This window comes from Vipera ursinii, assembly GCF_947247035.1.
Source record: "Vipera ursinii genome assembly, chromosome: 6".
Taxonomy (NCBI): Eukaryota; Metazoa; Chordata; class Lepidosauria; order Squamata; family Viperidae; genus Vipera; species Vipera ursinii.
The window spans coordinates 68539630-68555445 of record NC_139515.1 but is presented as its reverse complement, the minus strand read 5'-3'; the positions used below and the strand labels follow the sequence as shown (position 1 = coordinate 68555445).

The 15816-nt window shown below is 37.5% G+C and overlaps 1 protein-coding gene across 1 annotated transcript in view; it reads right to left on the bottom strand.

Annotated features, from left to right (window-relative positions):
* The window catches only part of PAH (phenylalanine hydroxylase), a 41747-nt gene extending 27344 nt beyond the window's left edge, over nt 1-14403 (bottom strand). The window contains exons 1-2 of the mRNA XM_083366668.1: nt 14228-14403; nt 11481-11588 (exon numbers count right to left, since the gene is read on the bottom strand). Coding sequence (XP_083222794.1) covers nt 11481-11588; nt 14228-14248 — 129 coding nt within the window. The 5' untranslated portion in view covers nt 14249-14403. The remainder of the gene's footprint in view (nt 1-11480; nt 11589-14227) is intronic.
* Nucleotides 14404-15816: the final 1413 nt, after the last annotated feature.

The window sequence follows — 15816 nt, the reverse complement described above, 5'->3', positions numbered from 1 at the left end:
AGAACTGAGCTATGGATTCAATCCATAGCTCGGTTCTGCAAGACCTCTAAGGATTGAATCCATAGCTTGGTACTCGGCTACCTAAACCTTCTGGAAAGGCCTGACTGCAAAATGCAAGCTGGAATTCATCTGCAAAGTGAAGCTTCTCCTTTGGCCCCAGAAGCGGACCTGTTGGGCAGGGCTGTTGGTGCCAGAGGCAAGACATCCCCCGAAAATAAGACCTGGTGCCTCTTTTGGAGGCCAAAAAAAAAAGTAAGACCCGGTCTTATTTTCAGGGAAACACGGTATTAGACCAGTGGTCATTAACCTCAATGGCTATTTGGTACCATTCAGCTCACAGATATCTTGATTCTCAATAGCAATTGCTATGGAACATCAATACAAGATAACTACTGTCTCCATCTTCTGTCAGGTGCTTGTTGTGAGCATCTCATTGGCCACTGGGAAATAGGCTGTTGCTTCAGGTGTATCCTTTTATGTTCTCCTATGAAGTATTTTTGAGGAAAGTTTACTTACAGTTAGAACCCTTACTGTTATCCATTGGGGGCATCAGAAGGCCAGATAACAACCTCCCAAAATGAATACTGTATGGAGACTCACCAAATGCCTACACTCAGATCGTTCCAGGTAATACAGTAGAAGGCTCAAACGTGACATAGATACGTGACATATTACTATCCCAGTAAACCAGGAATAGTTCCAACCCTCTTGTGCTATATGAAAGATGGCAAGTACCTCCATTTCAATAGCTGATTTAAGAAACAGTCTTGTCACATATATGATGGCAGGGATGTGTCATTGCAGTCAGTCATTGATTTATTTTTTAATTAAAAGAAACTAACAATATTAAAGATCAGGTGGGGCAGGTCTGATAGTTCTCAAAGAAGGTAGACCCAAGGACTATATACACACTCCATGCCAAAGTTACTTTTTCTTTTTTTATATAGTTGTGATCATGAAAAATGTCTATTTGAAAGACAGCTACAAAAATGAATCGAGCTATTAGTGATGTGTGATTTTAAATATCACAAATACATAACAACACCAATATAGCGAGGTGGTTATTTTTTCCCCCAGAGCTGAATATTTAATATATTCAAGAGCAGGGTATTACAGGCAGAGAGAGAAATTCAAAAGGACCATCTGCTCAGAAACAATGTACACTATTGGATCTGTTTTTTCTGAAGTTTTAAGTAATAAGCACCAAAGATGGGCTAAACTGTTTGGCCAGATACCAACACAACAAGTTGAAAAGGTCAGAAGTGCATTCAAATCCCCTGGCACAGGAAAGAGATCGTCCTAACAGGGATGGCCTCCATGCAGAGACCTCTATTAACCAAGCTGAGCCCTGAGGTCAAGTTGTTTTAGCTCTCTAAAGATCTGCACTGGTCACAGACAATGCTTTGTATTTGCTATTTAATTAGGTGCTCACAAATCATTAGAGGGCTCCAGAGCTAGGGAAGGGTGAAGTTTAAATTACTCCATGTAAGATTTATTATGATCAAGACCAGACCCTAAAACTCACAGTCCGCTCTAAGCAAGAATGCCACAGTTGGCTCTAAGCAGGAATATTATGCTTAATTATAATTCCAGTTTACTATAATTCCAATAATTCCATCATTGGAATTAAGATTTGGGATTTATAGTGAAATAGCAAGATTCTTTCTTTCAAGAAGTTGTGGTATTTCATGAAATTAATGAACAGAGAACACTAGATGGAAATGTGAAATTTTATCTTCATCTCTAGTCTTCTTCCATTGCCCTTTTGAGCTAGACAAAGGTTGCTGTATCCACCATTTTTTACATAATTGGCAGAAGCCAATAATCAAGGAGTCCTGGAAGATGACAAGCGATTAATCCCTCTAATTCTATACAGCATAACAGATACATGCTTGATTATTATGAAAGACATACTAGGGAACAAGCCTGCATCTTGAAATATATACTTACCTAGTCATATAATCCGAAGACAGGCTGCAGGAACAACACAACACAATTCCTACCAGCTGCATCTGTGGTTTCTTTAGTTGTGTGGTGGATCAGATGGGAAAGGTTTATCAAATTTATGAAATTCAAAGGAATTGTGGGAAATATAAAGATAGCCAGATCCTTTCATTTTTTTAAAGCAGCCAGATGGGGGGAAAAAACTCCTGAAAGCATCAACCAGTCAACTATCTGCATTACAGAGCACTGTGGATCAAGGATCTATTTAATAATTTAATAATAAACCTTTATTGTCAAAGTACAACATGTGTACATTGAGATTAGCTGAGCCTCCCCCCCCCCCCGTGCTCTCTCCCCCAACACACAGTGACAACAAACCCTCCATCCTACCACATCATGTGAACCAACAACACCACACACCGGCCTCCCAAGTCAATTCTGCATAAGATTATGTCCCATTTAAAAGCCTAACAGCCCACGGATAAAAGCTGTTATTCAGCCTGTTCGTACAGCTGGCTATACTCCTATATCTCCTACCGGATTGTAGGAGAGTAAAGAGATACCGTCCAGGGTGTGAGTCATCCCTGAGAATCTTCCTCACTCTTCCAAGGCAACGAGCCCTGGCGATGTCATCCAGTGGTGTCAGGGAACAGCCCACAATGTCTTGTGCTGTGCTCACTACCCTCTGTAATACTTTCCTATCCGCGGCTGTCAGACCAGCATACCAAACCACAATACCATACGAGAGGACGCTCTCTATAGTAGACCGGTAAAAGAGGGTCATTAGCTGTTGTTCTACCCTGTTCTTCCGCAAGACCCTAAGAAAGTGAAGCCTCTGTTGGGCCTTTCTAGCCACCTGGGTTGTGTTAACTTTCCAGGTCAGATCTTCACAGAGGTAGACTCCCAGAAATTTAAAGGAGGAAACTCTCTCTACACAGTTCTCTCCGATGTGAAGTGGGGCAGGTTCCTCCTTTTTTCTCCGGAAGTCTAACACCATCTCTTTCGTCTTGCCAATGTTTAGGTGCATGTTGTTGTTACTGCACCATATGGATAGTTTTTGTACCTCCGCCCTATATGCTGTCTCATCCCCACCTGTAATAAGACCCACCACAGTTGTATCATCTGCAAACTTGATTATCGCAGTGGATGGGTCAGATGATACACAATCATAAGTGTATAAAGAGTACAGGTAGGGGCTAAGCACACAGCCCTGTGGCGTGCCGGTGCAAAGCTTCAGGGGGGTGGACAAAGCAGTCAGCTTCCTATCTTCCTATCTTTATTTTCCTATTTTCCTATCTTTATTTTTTTATGCTTTTATGTGACAACAAAGTTAGGATTGCCATATGAGTATCTCTCATTTTGACCAGCAACTAAACGATAGTTGTCTCGATAGAAGAGAATATTTATAGCTCAGGACTGAACTGCGGGGTCCTTAGCACTCTCTGAGCTTGGTTGTTATCTTGAAAATGTTTCATTACCAAACTACGTAACAACATCAGTGATAGTATGGAGTACGGTTTGCTCTCATTTTATATATTAGTGGCTTAACCTACCAGTGTTGATGGGAGTGATCTTAGTGGTTCCTTGATTGGTCTGTTTATTGTTAGCTTGTTTGAGTAGACAAAGAATCTAACAGTAATACTCAGACTTTCAAAACAATCAGACAAACTAGCTAACAGTAAACAACAGACCAATCAAGGAATCACCAAGACCACTCCCATCAACACTGACACTAGTATATAAAATGAGAGCAAACCACACTCCCTACTACCATTGATGATGTTACTCAATGAAATGTCTGCAAGAAAACAACCAAGCTCACAGAGCACCAAGGACCCTGCAAGATAGTTGATTTGAAATTTTAAGCCTAGATTCCACGCTAGATTTTCCCACTTATTCACTCTCCCCATAAAGGAAAAAAAATGAAGGAGCTTCAAGCACAATCCCAAAAAACCATTCATTTGTCATGGTGTGGAAGGACATAGAATTTTATGATCACTTCCAATAATTTCTATTACATTGTTTATATGTTTTATCAGTTTATGTTGTACATTTAGGTCCCCTTAAAGGCCATGAAAAGAGTTTGTGCAGCTGGTATCAAGCTCTCAGCATTTCTCACGTTCATATATTTTTGTAAATTTTTATTCTCTTATCAGGGAATCAAGTAGTGACTTTGGGATGTATCCAATTTATTTGCAATATCAATCCTTACTGGTAAAGTGTGGATGATCAGCAAGATAAACAAATATATTTACTTTTGTTTGTTGGTATAATATTTTCTTCCACTATGTTTCTCAGCCCCTACCCCTGTGAATTCAATAAATATGAAGTTCTGGAAAAGCATAAATGTTAAATTATTTTATCAAATTGTCTGTGCTGATTTCATAATGTTTATGCCCATGTATAAAAAAGGATCAGATTTGTTTTTTTCAAATGCAGATATATTAACTAAACTGAACTATAAAAATTTGTTCTGATATTAGAGTATGTAAATTCAGCAGATATGTAATACCTTTCTTTTTAAAATTTTATTTTTTTAAAATAAACATCCTAACCATTCCTTTTTTGCCTCTTGTGGAAAATTCTGCATTATGTTTGAACGTACATATATTTTTTCATTTCTCACAGCAGAGGAACAGATGGTTAATTTTTAACTGCTTCAAACAAACACATTTGATCTTGGAGTTGCTCTGAATTCATGTACAAACATCACTCCCCTATGACAAAGCTCAGCACATGATCATCACTTCCTCTGTTGCTAAATTATGCTGCAAACATGAGTATTTCAGCTAAAGTAAACATTGCTCAGTTCATCCAAAATGCTGACAGATAGTTACAGCTTTGATACTTATGTAATGAACCTGGAAAGGAAGAAAGGGCAGCCATCTTTCTTAAATGACCCCTAACTTGCTGCATGTTTTTGTAACAGAGGTGCAAAAAAAGATGTCCCACAGAGACCCCCTTCAGAATCAATGACTCATTTTGCATTTTTGGAAACATATCAGAGGAAAAGCAACTATGTTGGACAAAGCCTTAAATTAAAAACATTTATCCCATATCAAGAATAAGAACTCACATTTTCTGTTGAGGATGCAAATAATCTAGTACAGGGGTAGGCAACCTTGGCTCTTTTATGACTTGTGGACTTCAACTCCCAGAATTCCTGAGCCAGCCATGCTGAGGGGAAAGGGAGAGGTTTCCATGCTTAGCCATGCTGGCTCAGGAATTCTGGGAGTTGAAGTCCACAAGTCATAAAAGAGCCAAGGTTGCCTACCCCTGATCTAGGAAGTGATGGGTTTTGGCTGGGTCCAAAGTGGGAGGTGCTATCCTTTTTTCTTCACTTTTTCTTTCCACTCTTTTGTCTGTTCTTTCTCCCCGCCAATGGTCTAAGCAATTACTTTTACTTGAGGATTTAAATGTCAGGATGAAGACAGCATTTAAAATTAACTGAGGGACAATAATAGTAATGATGATGATGATGATGATGATGATGGAAGGGGTCTTGGAGGTCATCTAGTCCAACCTCCTGCTCAGACAGGAAACTGTATACCATTTCAGACAAATGGCCGTCCAGTCTCTTCTTAAAAACCTCTAGTGTTGGAGCATTCACAACTTCTGGAGGCAGGTTGTTCCACTAATTAATTGTTCTAACTGTCAGGAAATTTCTCCTTAGTTCTACGTTGCTTCTCTCTTTGATTAGTTTCCATCCATTGCTTCTTGTCCTGCCTTCAGGTGCTTTGGAGAATAGCTTGACTCCCTCTTCTTTGTGGCAATCCCTGAGATATTGGAACACTGCTATCATGTCACCCCTCGTCCTCTTCTTTATTAAACTACACATACCCAATTCCAGCAACCGTTCTTTATGTTTTAGCCTTCAGTCCCCTAATCATCTTTGTTGCTCTTCTCTGTACTCTTTCTAGAGTCTCAACATCTTTTTTACATCGTGGTGACCAAAACTGAATGCAGTATTCCAAGCGTGGCCTTAGCAAGCCATTGTAAAGTGGTATTAACACTTCACATGATCTTGATTCTATCCCTGTGTTAATGCAACCTAGCACTGTGTTGGCTTTTTTGGCAGCTGCAGCACACTGCTGGCTGATATTTAAGTGATTGTCTAGGACATTTCACTAAATGCTTCTTAATTTAATGGGTCTGCTTAAATCCTTCTTTCCACCTTTCTGTAACAGATTTTCAAAAGTTACTTTAAAAAAAACCTTCTTTTTTGGAAAGATCTTGGTTTTCAAAGGCCTGATTTAGGCAAATAATTTTTAACCATCACTGGCTTAATTATTTCTAAAGCTACAGTTTTGTGGGCATGCTATTGTTTGTTAAACAATTTAAAAAGTTTAATGTTATTTCAATCTTTTTACAAAAAAGACAAGGTAAAAATATTTCAATATAAATATTTCTACCCATGATATTGCGAGAATGTGTGACACAAGTATATAAATAATTCTGCTACTTGTAAAAAATTCCCTTCTCTAACTTCTCCATAAATCCTGAGAGAAAAACTAAAAGGTACTAGTGGAAATTTCCAACCCACAATCTTCTAGTAAGTCAAAAAACATTCTCCAAGTTAAATATTCCTGTTCCATTAAATTAAATTAAATTAAATTAAATTAAATTAAATTAAATTAAATTAAATTAAATTAAATTAAATTAAATTAAATTAAATTAAATCTATGCCACATAATGGCTTTCTTCTAATAAACATAGTATATAATTTGACACTTATTTTGTTGACATCATGGAGTGCAATACCTCAGTGGTTAAAGATGTTGAGCTTGTTAGCTGAAAAGTTCCCATTTCTTGCCCCAGCTCCTGCCCACCTAGCAGTCTTAAAGGATGCAAATGTGAGTTGATAAATAGGTACCATTTTGGTGGGAAGCTAATAGTATTCCATGCCCCTCAGTGTATAGTCATGCTGGCCATATGACCATGGAAACATCTTTGGACAATACTGGCCCCCTCGGCTAACAAATGGAGATGAGCACCACCACCTCCCAGAGTTAGAAACAACTGGAATGGGGAAACTTTACTTTTACTTCTGTTGATATCAGTTGGCAATACTAATATGAGGCAAGTAGGCTATGAATACACATACAGAGACAGACAGACATGCATACTTATACAAAGAAGCCTGTGCATTGCCTATGACTTTTATGTAAATTACCCAGAATCTCTGGGAGCCATATAGTATATAAATATAGTATTAATGTAAATGTATTATAATATACACAATAGTGTGAAATATGTAGCTACCAGTTCTTTAACTTGTATTGGCCTTCCTTAGTCTTATGATTTATCATACAATCAGCCAGATGTTTAGATTCGGAAGTTTTATCCAACTACTGAGTTTTATCCACCTATCGAGTCCCTTCTCTGGCAGATGTGGGAAAATTATTACTTTGCTATGAGCTTCTGTGGATGGAAGCTAAAACAAATGGGCTTTCCTTATTGACAGCTGTAAAATGAAATAGGGTTGAGTCACATGAGGGATAAATAAATTCTGTTTAACCTGTAAAACTTTACTTTAAAAATTGAAGGCCATCCTTTCAAGCCTATGGAATGCCCTTGGCCAGTTAGCCCAAACTGGTGCCTTTAAACATGTTGGATTACAATTTCCCATAATCCCTAGCCAGCACAAACAATGAAAGGCCAAAATATTGGAAGGGTATCAGATTCAGAAAAGCTGAAATATATAACATTCAACAAATGATGAAATGAACTCTTTATAATTAGTGCAAAGAAAGTTACACAAAAGTACATGTTTGGGTCCATTTAGCCCAGATTTGATTTTTCAACTTTCTAGTATTAAATCAGGGGCTGTTTTACATTTAGATCCACATCATACCACCGAGACATAGGACTATCTTTTTTTTTTCCTAATGCCCATAATAATTTCTTGACAGTCTCTCATTTGGCCCAAATTAATTAAATGGTTATTCAATATGACAGGCAGGAAGCAAGAAAAGCTATTACGGAATAGAGAACAATTAAATATAACACAGTACTTTATTGTAGTATAATACTGTACTGAGAAGGACTTGTATCCTACAAAATTCAGGCTGTCAGCTAGAAGAGGACAAATATTTGCTGAGCCAAAGGTTAGGATTAACTGTAATGATCTACATGTTAAAGGAGGAACACTGCTGAATTTGCTCTTGATGTTAAGAGATATTTAAAAGTGAAACAATTTTCTGGAAGGGGAATAATCAAGTCTTCTTTTTTAAAATGCTGAAGTCTCCTTTAAGCTGAATTAGATTCTTGCTGATTTTTTGGAGACATACATTTAGTTACCTTGGCAACAATTGGGAAATAATTTGCCATTTCCTTCTTCCAGGAAGGGTTTTTTTTAATTTTAAAAATCCCAGTTTAGCCTATAACCCTAATATTCCTTGAAGACCTCACATATAGATACTAACAAGCTGCTTTGCCGCTGAGCCCAGACAATGCCTGTCTCCACCACTAGACATCTTTAGACAAGGCTAGCTTGTCAACTAGGAGGTACTCTAGCTCTGAATTTCATGTGTCAAGCTGATTCTATGAGATGAATGAAGAACAGAGCTGCACACTCATCACAGCTTCGCAAGAGCTCCACAGGAGAAGGGCAATGTGTCTACGGAGGCCGAGGCACTTCAGGAGAAAGAGGTTAAAGGAATATTGTTTCTCCACTCTTATACACAACTAAGAAGTGCAGCCAAGCTCCATCAGATTGAAGAACAGCATTTCAACCTCCTTTCAAGTTAATGTCAAGTGAATCCATCTGATTAACATCCTCCAGAGAGAAAAAACAAAAACCAAGAACATATACTGCTTCTCAGGATACTATTCCACAAGCCAATTAGCATATCAACGAAGTATATTAGTCTTTACGCTGCTATGGAGTGTTTGTAATGTTTTTGTTGCTAACAATAAGTAATTTTATATATATATCAGTAATCGGTAAGGAACCTGATCTACATGTAGGTTTTGTTTGCTTGGACCCTCAGAATCTCTCTAGACCAGATCACAGAAACTCAGACTGTACAACACGATTTTGCTTTCTTTTTATTTATTTGCTAAAATACCCAGCAATGTAGTTATCTGACACTACTAGGATTAATACATCTATTTGATTTTAAATCAACCCTCAAGGGATGGGTTTCACCAGAAGGGTGAAAATTTTGACAGAAACCCTCTGGTAACATCATTGTCTAACCTCAGTGCCCTCTGTGTAACTCACAAGCAGGCTGTTGGCTTTTTTTTAAATTTTATTTTAATGCAGCCTCCGGCTACAAACTTTTGCCTGCCCATGATCCAAATGACATCTCAAGACTTGAACAGAGCCATTTTGTTATGTAAAGTGTCTTGTTTCCATCCCACATACTGTACGTTGGGGGAGGGGAGGAATTTTCAATCAATGCATCTGACTCAAAACATTTTGTATATCTTTTGAGCAAAGTTTGAGTTAGATGCATTGATTGAAAATCCAGTCTGATGTCATTGAACACAGAAGGAAAGGTTTTACACATCTCATCCGGGTAATCATTAGGGCTTTTTTTTCCTTCAGTTATGAAAAAGACGCCTCAGGAAGAAAAGAAAAAAACAAAAAACTACCTGTCTCTCACCACCCTGTATTTCCTCTCCAATTGCAGCTCAATTGTTATTTTCCTAAATAAAAAAAATCCATGGAACTCTGTTTATTACACAATTTGTCTTTCAATATAACTTTTTCCTAGACATATAATGCATTAAAAACCCACACTAGATCAAAAAGAAAGAAAGAAAGAAAGAAAGAAAGAAAGAAAGAAAGAAAGAAAGAAAGAAAGAAAGAAAGAAAACCACAAATCCTGGGATTTCCGAAGGGAAAGTAGCTACCAGAAAGCAAGTAGTTATTATCATACTGTTATTATCTTTTTGGCTCTTACATAGGGGGAGGGAGAGAGCATCAATGCTCTCTATAGAATGTTTCTGCATAATTCAGAATGTGTGGAAATATATCTGACATTAAAAACAACTAGTGTTCCTGTCATAATTTCTTTTTCTGTTCCTCCCATCATCGTTCTCTTTCAGTTTGATTAGAAACACCTGTTTTTGATTCTCCCAACCCAAAACATTTAATGAAATTTTCAAGAAGTTGGGGATACTTACATAGAATTTAAAAAGTGTATATTAATGTTCCCTCTTTCATTGTAAAATCATTTCTGGCTTCTCAGACTTAAATCCCAAAGGAGGATATCACAGGAAAAATCCTTATGTTAAGGTTGTGGGATTGTTTCCTTTTTTTTTTTTAATTTTTCCAGACTGGGAAATGTGGACAGCCAAGGAGTTTTCAGAGTTATGGAAAGATGTGCAGGGAAATAAACTATTTAAGAAATAACTTTAAAGTAGTTTCCTATAACCATATCAAGAGATAGATTTAAGAGGATTCCAAATATGATAAATGCAATTATATTAATTGTATATTATGCCTGAAATTGAGGGCAGATTTCTTTAAACAAATCTTCTCAAGGTGGATTATATGAACTAAGCATAATGTATGATGCTCTTAGTCTATAGTGAAGAGAAAGATACCCTTGAAATGTTTTGTTTGCATTTCATCTATGAGCAGTTCAATGAGACTTTATGACGACAGAATGACGTAAAGTTCTATTAAGTGCAATAGAAAGGAATGTGGTTAACACGTTTAAACCAAAACATCATCAGGATGCAGAAGTTGACAGGAGCTGAGGTGAAAACAGGAGCTCACCCTGTCCCTTTGTGCTTAGGTCTCGAACCCAGACTGTCAGCTTTCTAGCCCAGACATGTCAAACACAAGGCCCGGGGGCCGGATCCGGCCCGCGAAGTGGTTTCATGCGGCCCACAAAGCCATCCTGGAAACAGTGAGGGAACGGCCCCTACTGCCTTGGCCCTGGCCCAGAGACCCTCCTTCTGCCAGAGACCCTCAGATCTGTCCCACTCCTGCCCAGGCCCCCATAGGCACCCTTGATGCGAACAATGTAGAGTTGGCCATGCCCACCCAGTAGGCCATACACACACTAGCCACGCCCACCCAGTAGGCCACGCCCACGCAGGCCATACCTACCCGGCCCCCTGAGGGCAACTGCAATGTTGATGCGGCCCTCAATGAAATTGAGTTTGACACCCCTGTTAGCCAATAAGCCCAGAGTCATAACCGCTGAACCACTATGCCAACCTAAAGAAATTAGACAAAATTTCTTTAGGAAAAAAAGATACAAGTATTTTTTGCAGGTGAAGAATGGCTGATGAAATTGGACAACAGATTTTGGTAAACAGTTAATATAAAATGCAGCTCATTTTGAGTTGCTGCTTTCTGCAATTCCTCACTATTTTCCCTTGCCAAACGGCCAATATCATAGAATACTGTAGGAGCACAGAAACAAAAGAGTAACAACCAGTGTTTGGGAGGTGACAATTTTGAGATTGTCATCTGAGATTGTCCACAAAGAAGATGACATCTGTGATGGCTGGATTGTCATTTTGCAGCATTGGTGGGATCTCTCTTCCTACAACTGCTTTTGCAAAATACATACCTCAATTATGCGAAGAACTTTGGCCAAGGCTCCAACTTCTTCTTTGAGGGAAAAAATCAGAGAGATTGCATCTTTCTGGGAAGTGTTCTCTTCAATGTACCTGGATTCCTATATAATAAATATGAAATTAATTACAAGGCTTCGGTGTCTGGAAACTGACTGCATCTACTCTAAGTTCTAAAATGGAATCTGGCTAGCTGTTTTACACTCTATTTTTCCACGTTTTTTTATAACTCGCATCCACCTTAGTTCACATATAAGCAGACTGATTTTAAAAAGGTTTTTTAAAGGTTAAATGTCTTTAAAATGATAGTTCTTGCCATTGGCTTGTTTCCTTACGGATGGGGGAGCAGCCTCTACTGCCACAAGCTTCATAAAATTTGAATTGCACAGACTATATACTGCGCAGGAATGGAAGGAGGTTGTTGTGAAGCGGTAAGTTGAATTACTCCATTTGTAAGATGTCCCTCTGTTCTTAGGTTTGGCAAACTAAGTTTTTTACAGCAGTGATGATTAGAAATCTAATGTCTACCTCCTCCGTTTTATTAGTATTGCCAGTCTTCCTCACTACTTTCTTAAGCTACATGTGTTGAGTCTTGAGACAAGAGAACTTCTTGTTAAATATCCTATACTTTTCCCAGCACATATCATTTCTGGCATTAATCCACTGGCCCAGATCAAGCCTATGAAGCTCATGAGGCGTACTTATTAAATGTCAGACAAAGGTTCAGCTAGAACTATTCAGTGGCTCTTGGTAAACAGAAATGTCTGTTTTCAGTAAATGTTTGTTACAAAAAGGAAAAAAAAATCAGCTCAAACCATTTTGGTTAAACTCTTCATGTTGGAGAGCAAATTGCATGGTTGATATATTTTAGGACTAAGGTGAGAAAAATATCTTGACATAAAAATAAAGTTCTTTATTGCTTCATTGCTACAAGCAATCTTCGCAATTAAGGAATTGTGAAGAAATTAAGCACATCTAAAGACTGGGAGGAGGGAGGGTTATACCCTCTTATGAGGAAAATTTTGAAGAAGTCCAGAGTTACTACGTTTATCCCAGCAGGGCACATTTGATGTTTTGTACATCCTTTATTTTTATTCTTGGAAAATCAGGAATTCATTAGTGGATTTCACTGTGGTATTTGTTTAGTTCCACTTTACTTAATATGGAAAAACAGCTTTTTTAAAAGAAGCCAGAGCCATAGCGTCCCATCCACAAAAGCCATGGAACTACTAAACTGTTTGAAGAATAAGAAACAACAGCAGCTAAAAGTCCGTTAATATTAAATATTTCAGTTCAGAGACTATCCGAGCTGAAGGAAGCCTCTGAAATAGGGACAGTTCAATGCAACTGACAAGTAAATCTGCTATTTGTTTCCATAGTCTAGGTACATAGGAAGAGACTGAAGCACCTTCAGGTTTCTCTGCTTTCAAACGCATCCAACTGTTAGATAAATCTTGATCTAGCTTATAACTCCAAAGACCAGAATTATGCATGCTACAGTATTCCCTGTGATACATTATGAAAACAAAAGTTGAATTTGAAGGACAGTAGGAAGACTACTGAAGCCTTCAAACTTGCTGTTGAAGAATATTCTTGAGAATATTGTGGGGCACCCAAGAAAACAAATGAATCATCAAACAATTCAACCCAGGGTTCTTACTTGAGACACAGATTACCAGGCTGAAATTATTCTATTCTGGACACAGTATGCAAAGATCTAAGTTTTTGGAAAATGTTGGAATGCTAGGAAAGACGGAAAGAAAGAAAAGAAGGTGGCCAGTAGCAATGTGATTGGGCTGTTACAGTAGTGATCAGTGCACCTTTGGAAGACCTGAAAGACCAAGTTAGAGATAAATTGTCATGGAAAAATTTGTGGATTCATTAAGAGTTGAAAACAACTTGATATAATCACTTAGTGTTCTAACTTTCATATTACACTGAGGCAAGCATTCACCAGATTTTAGATATGTTTAGCTATTGGTGATAAACAAATACATTTGAGAATTACTTGCTTATACTGGGGAAAGAAACGAAACATTGCCATAAAGATATTGGATGACATTATTTTCTTTCCTCCAAATTCCTTTCCTCACAAATTCAAGGATCTGGGGTTTCTAATTGTAGATATGTTTTGGTGTCCATGGTTAGCATACGATAAATATTTCTATCTATCACGTAATTCATCAAAAATATCATTCACCAGGACCCATCCCCAGATTCTAAGAAGGCTGCATGATATATTATGCAGTTAGTGTGGTTAGTGTTTAACTGCAGTTTCTTAACATGAACATATATTTTAAATCTCAATGTATAGAAACTATGTAGGTTAGACTTAACATACATTTATATAACTTATTTATTTGTTGTGGGAAACATTCTCTTAAATACCTAACTTTTTCCACAGTTGCTGAAGTAAACATATATTTATCATAATACAAATTATTCATAGGAAAATCTATGTGGAAAAATTGTTTTGCCTGCAAATTGATCCCCCTTTCCTCTGTTCCAGAACAATTAAAATGAAAATGAAAATAAAATAAAATAATGAAATGAAATAAAAAATAAAAGCATATGTAGGAATAGAAAGATAATGACATATTAGCCTATAACTTTTTACCTTGCTGTTGAAGGCATAGAATTGAAAGTTGCATAACTAGTCACTGCAACATCATGCATTCTTTAAAAAATACACATTAGTGTTTATTTATAACATTTAAATAACTTCATAATATAATGGACTTACTTGGAAAAGATCTCCATTCATGTTGCTGGCCTTTTAGGGTTTTTTTTTCCCCTGAGCACTAATGAACAGTATTTTTCCTAGAACTTGAAGATATGAGCGATTTTACAGTGTTTGCAGGTTCTTCTGCAAACTATGAACACACATATTTAAAGCTGAGTTTACTACTGAAGGCTCAACCCCTCTTTTGATCTCAATTCTTTGGCAGAGTTTGGACAAAGGGGGGGGTTCTTCACACACCCTCTACACCACCCCCTTCAACTCTAAAGGCATCACGGTTTGGCCATGAGTTGCAAAAAACCAAAAATGGGCTCTTTTGTTCTTCTACATGTGCTTTCTGTTTGGATGACAGTATGAATTATTTCTTGTCTTCTTATGGTTTGCATTGTGCAACTCTGTAATTTCAGTTCTGGAAATATTCCTTCCTTACCTACATGAACCAACCATAACAATGCTGCTTCTTGGTAGCAATACCAGAGAGGCTTCTGCAGATACTTTTTAGATCCTAAATGGATGATCCAACCAAACAGGATGTCCAATTCATAGTTTATTCATATTTATTTCATCATGTTTATATTAGAGGGAGAGAGTCTTTTATTGCCCAATCCTGAGGCATGCATTCAAATTTAAATGGGGGCAAATTCCCTGTGAATAAAACCACAAAATTAGCAAGAACATAAATTATATTGTCCACATCTTGACCTGCCTGTCTTCACAGAAGTAAGAGTATCAGATTGCTAAATTTCACAAGATTCCTGTCACTTATTTTCAAGTAATCAAACATAAAATTGTAGCCAACTGATAATGAAATGAAGGTACTTTCAGTTCTCCCCATGTTTTCCATCTGTTTGTACAAATTGCTGCAAGAAATGAGTTCAGTGAGACTCCCAAATGAGCAGGTAGAAGCAGTGCAGACTTCTTAAGCAGGATGAAATAGACCAAATGAAATCAGGACATATTGATTGCAACGATCACTGAAACAGCTTCCCAATGTCACCCTGGGCCATTATGAAAGACAACAACCAGCTCCCCCAGAGGCAGTAGTGGGAGACAATGAGAAGCAAGTGACAAACTATGACCAAACCCTGCAACTTAAGCTTTTGCAACAAGATACAACCGAGTAGAACAGAGATGGCCTCATGATATCAGTAATACTGTTGTCATTTTTAAGCAATCTTGGTTTGCAGCAGACCCCTATTTTCTTAGATATCAAAAACCAAAAAATAATATAATTTAATTATGTGCCTGACATTTGTACATGCCTGGGACACTAGATTTCCCAGTGAGGATTTTTGACTGGGATCAAGCACGATATTAATCTTTTTTTTAAAAAAAAATCCACCCTTTATTTAGTTCTCCATTCTCCCTTGAATACTTGTGGCTCACAATTTTAATTATTTGTTAATGCTGGCCTCTCTATAAAGCTTGTGCAACTGTAAAAACAGGATGATTTTAATACAAAAGACAACGTGTGGATGTTATATTCAGGGAATGAGGATAAAGCCAATATTTTTCTATAAACTTTATTAAAAACTTTAAAAAGAAAATAAAAACTAACCAAAATTGATACATAATTTAAAAAAGGCAAAGAG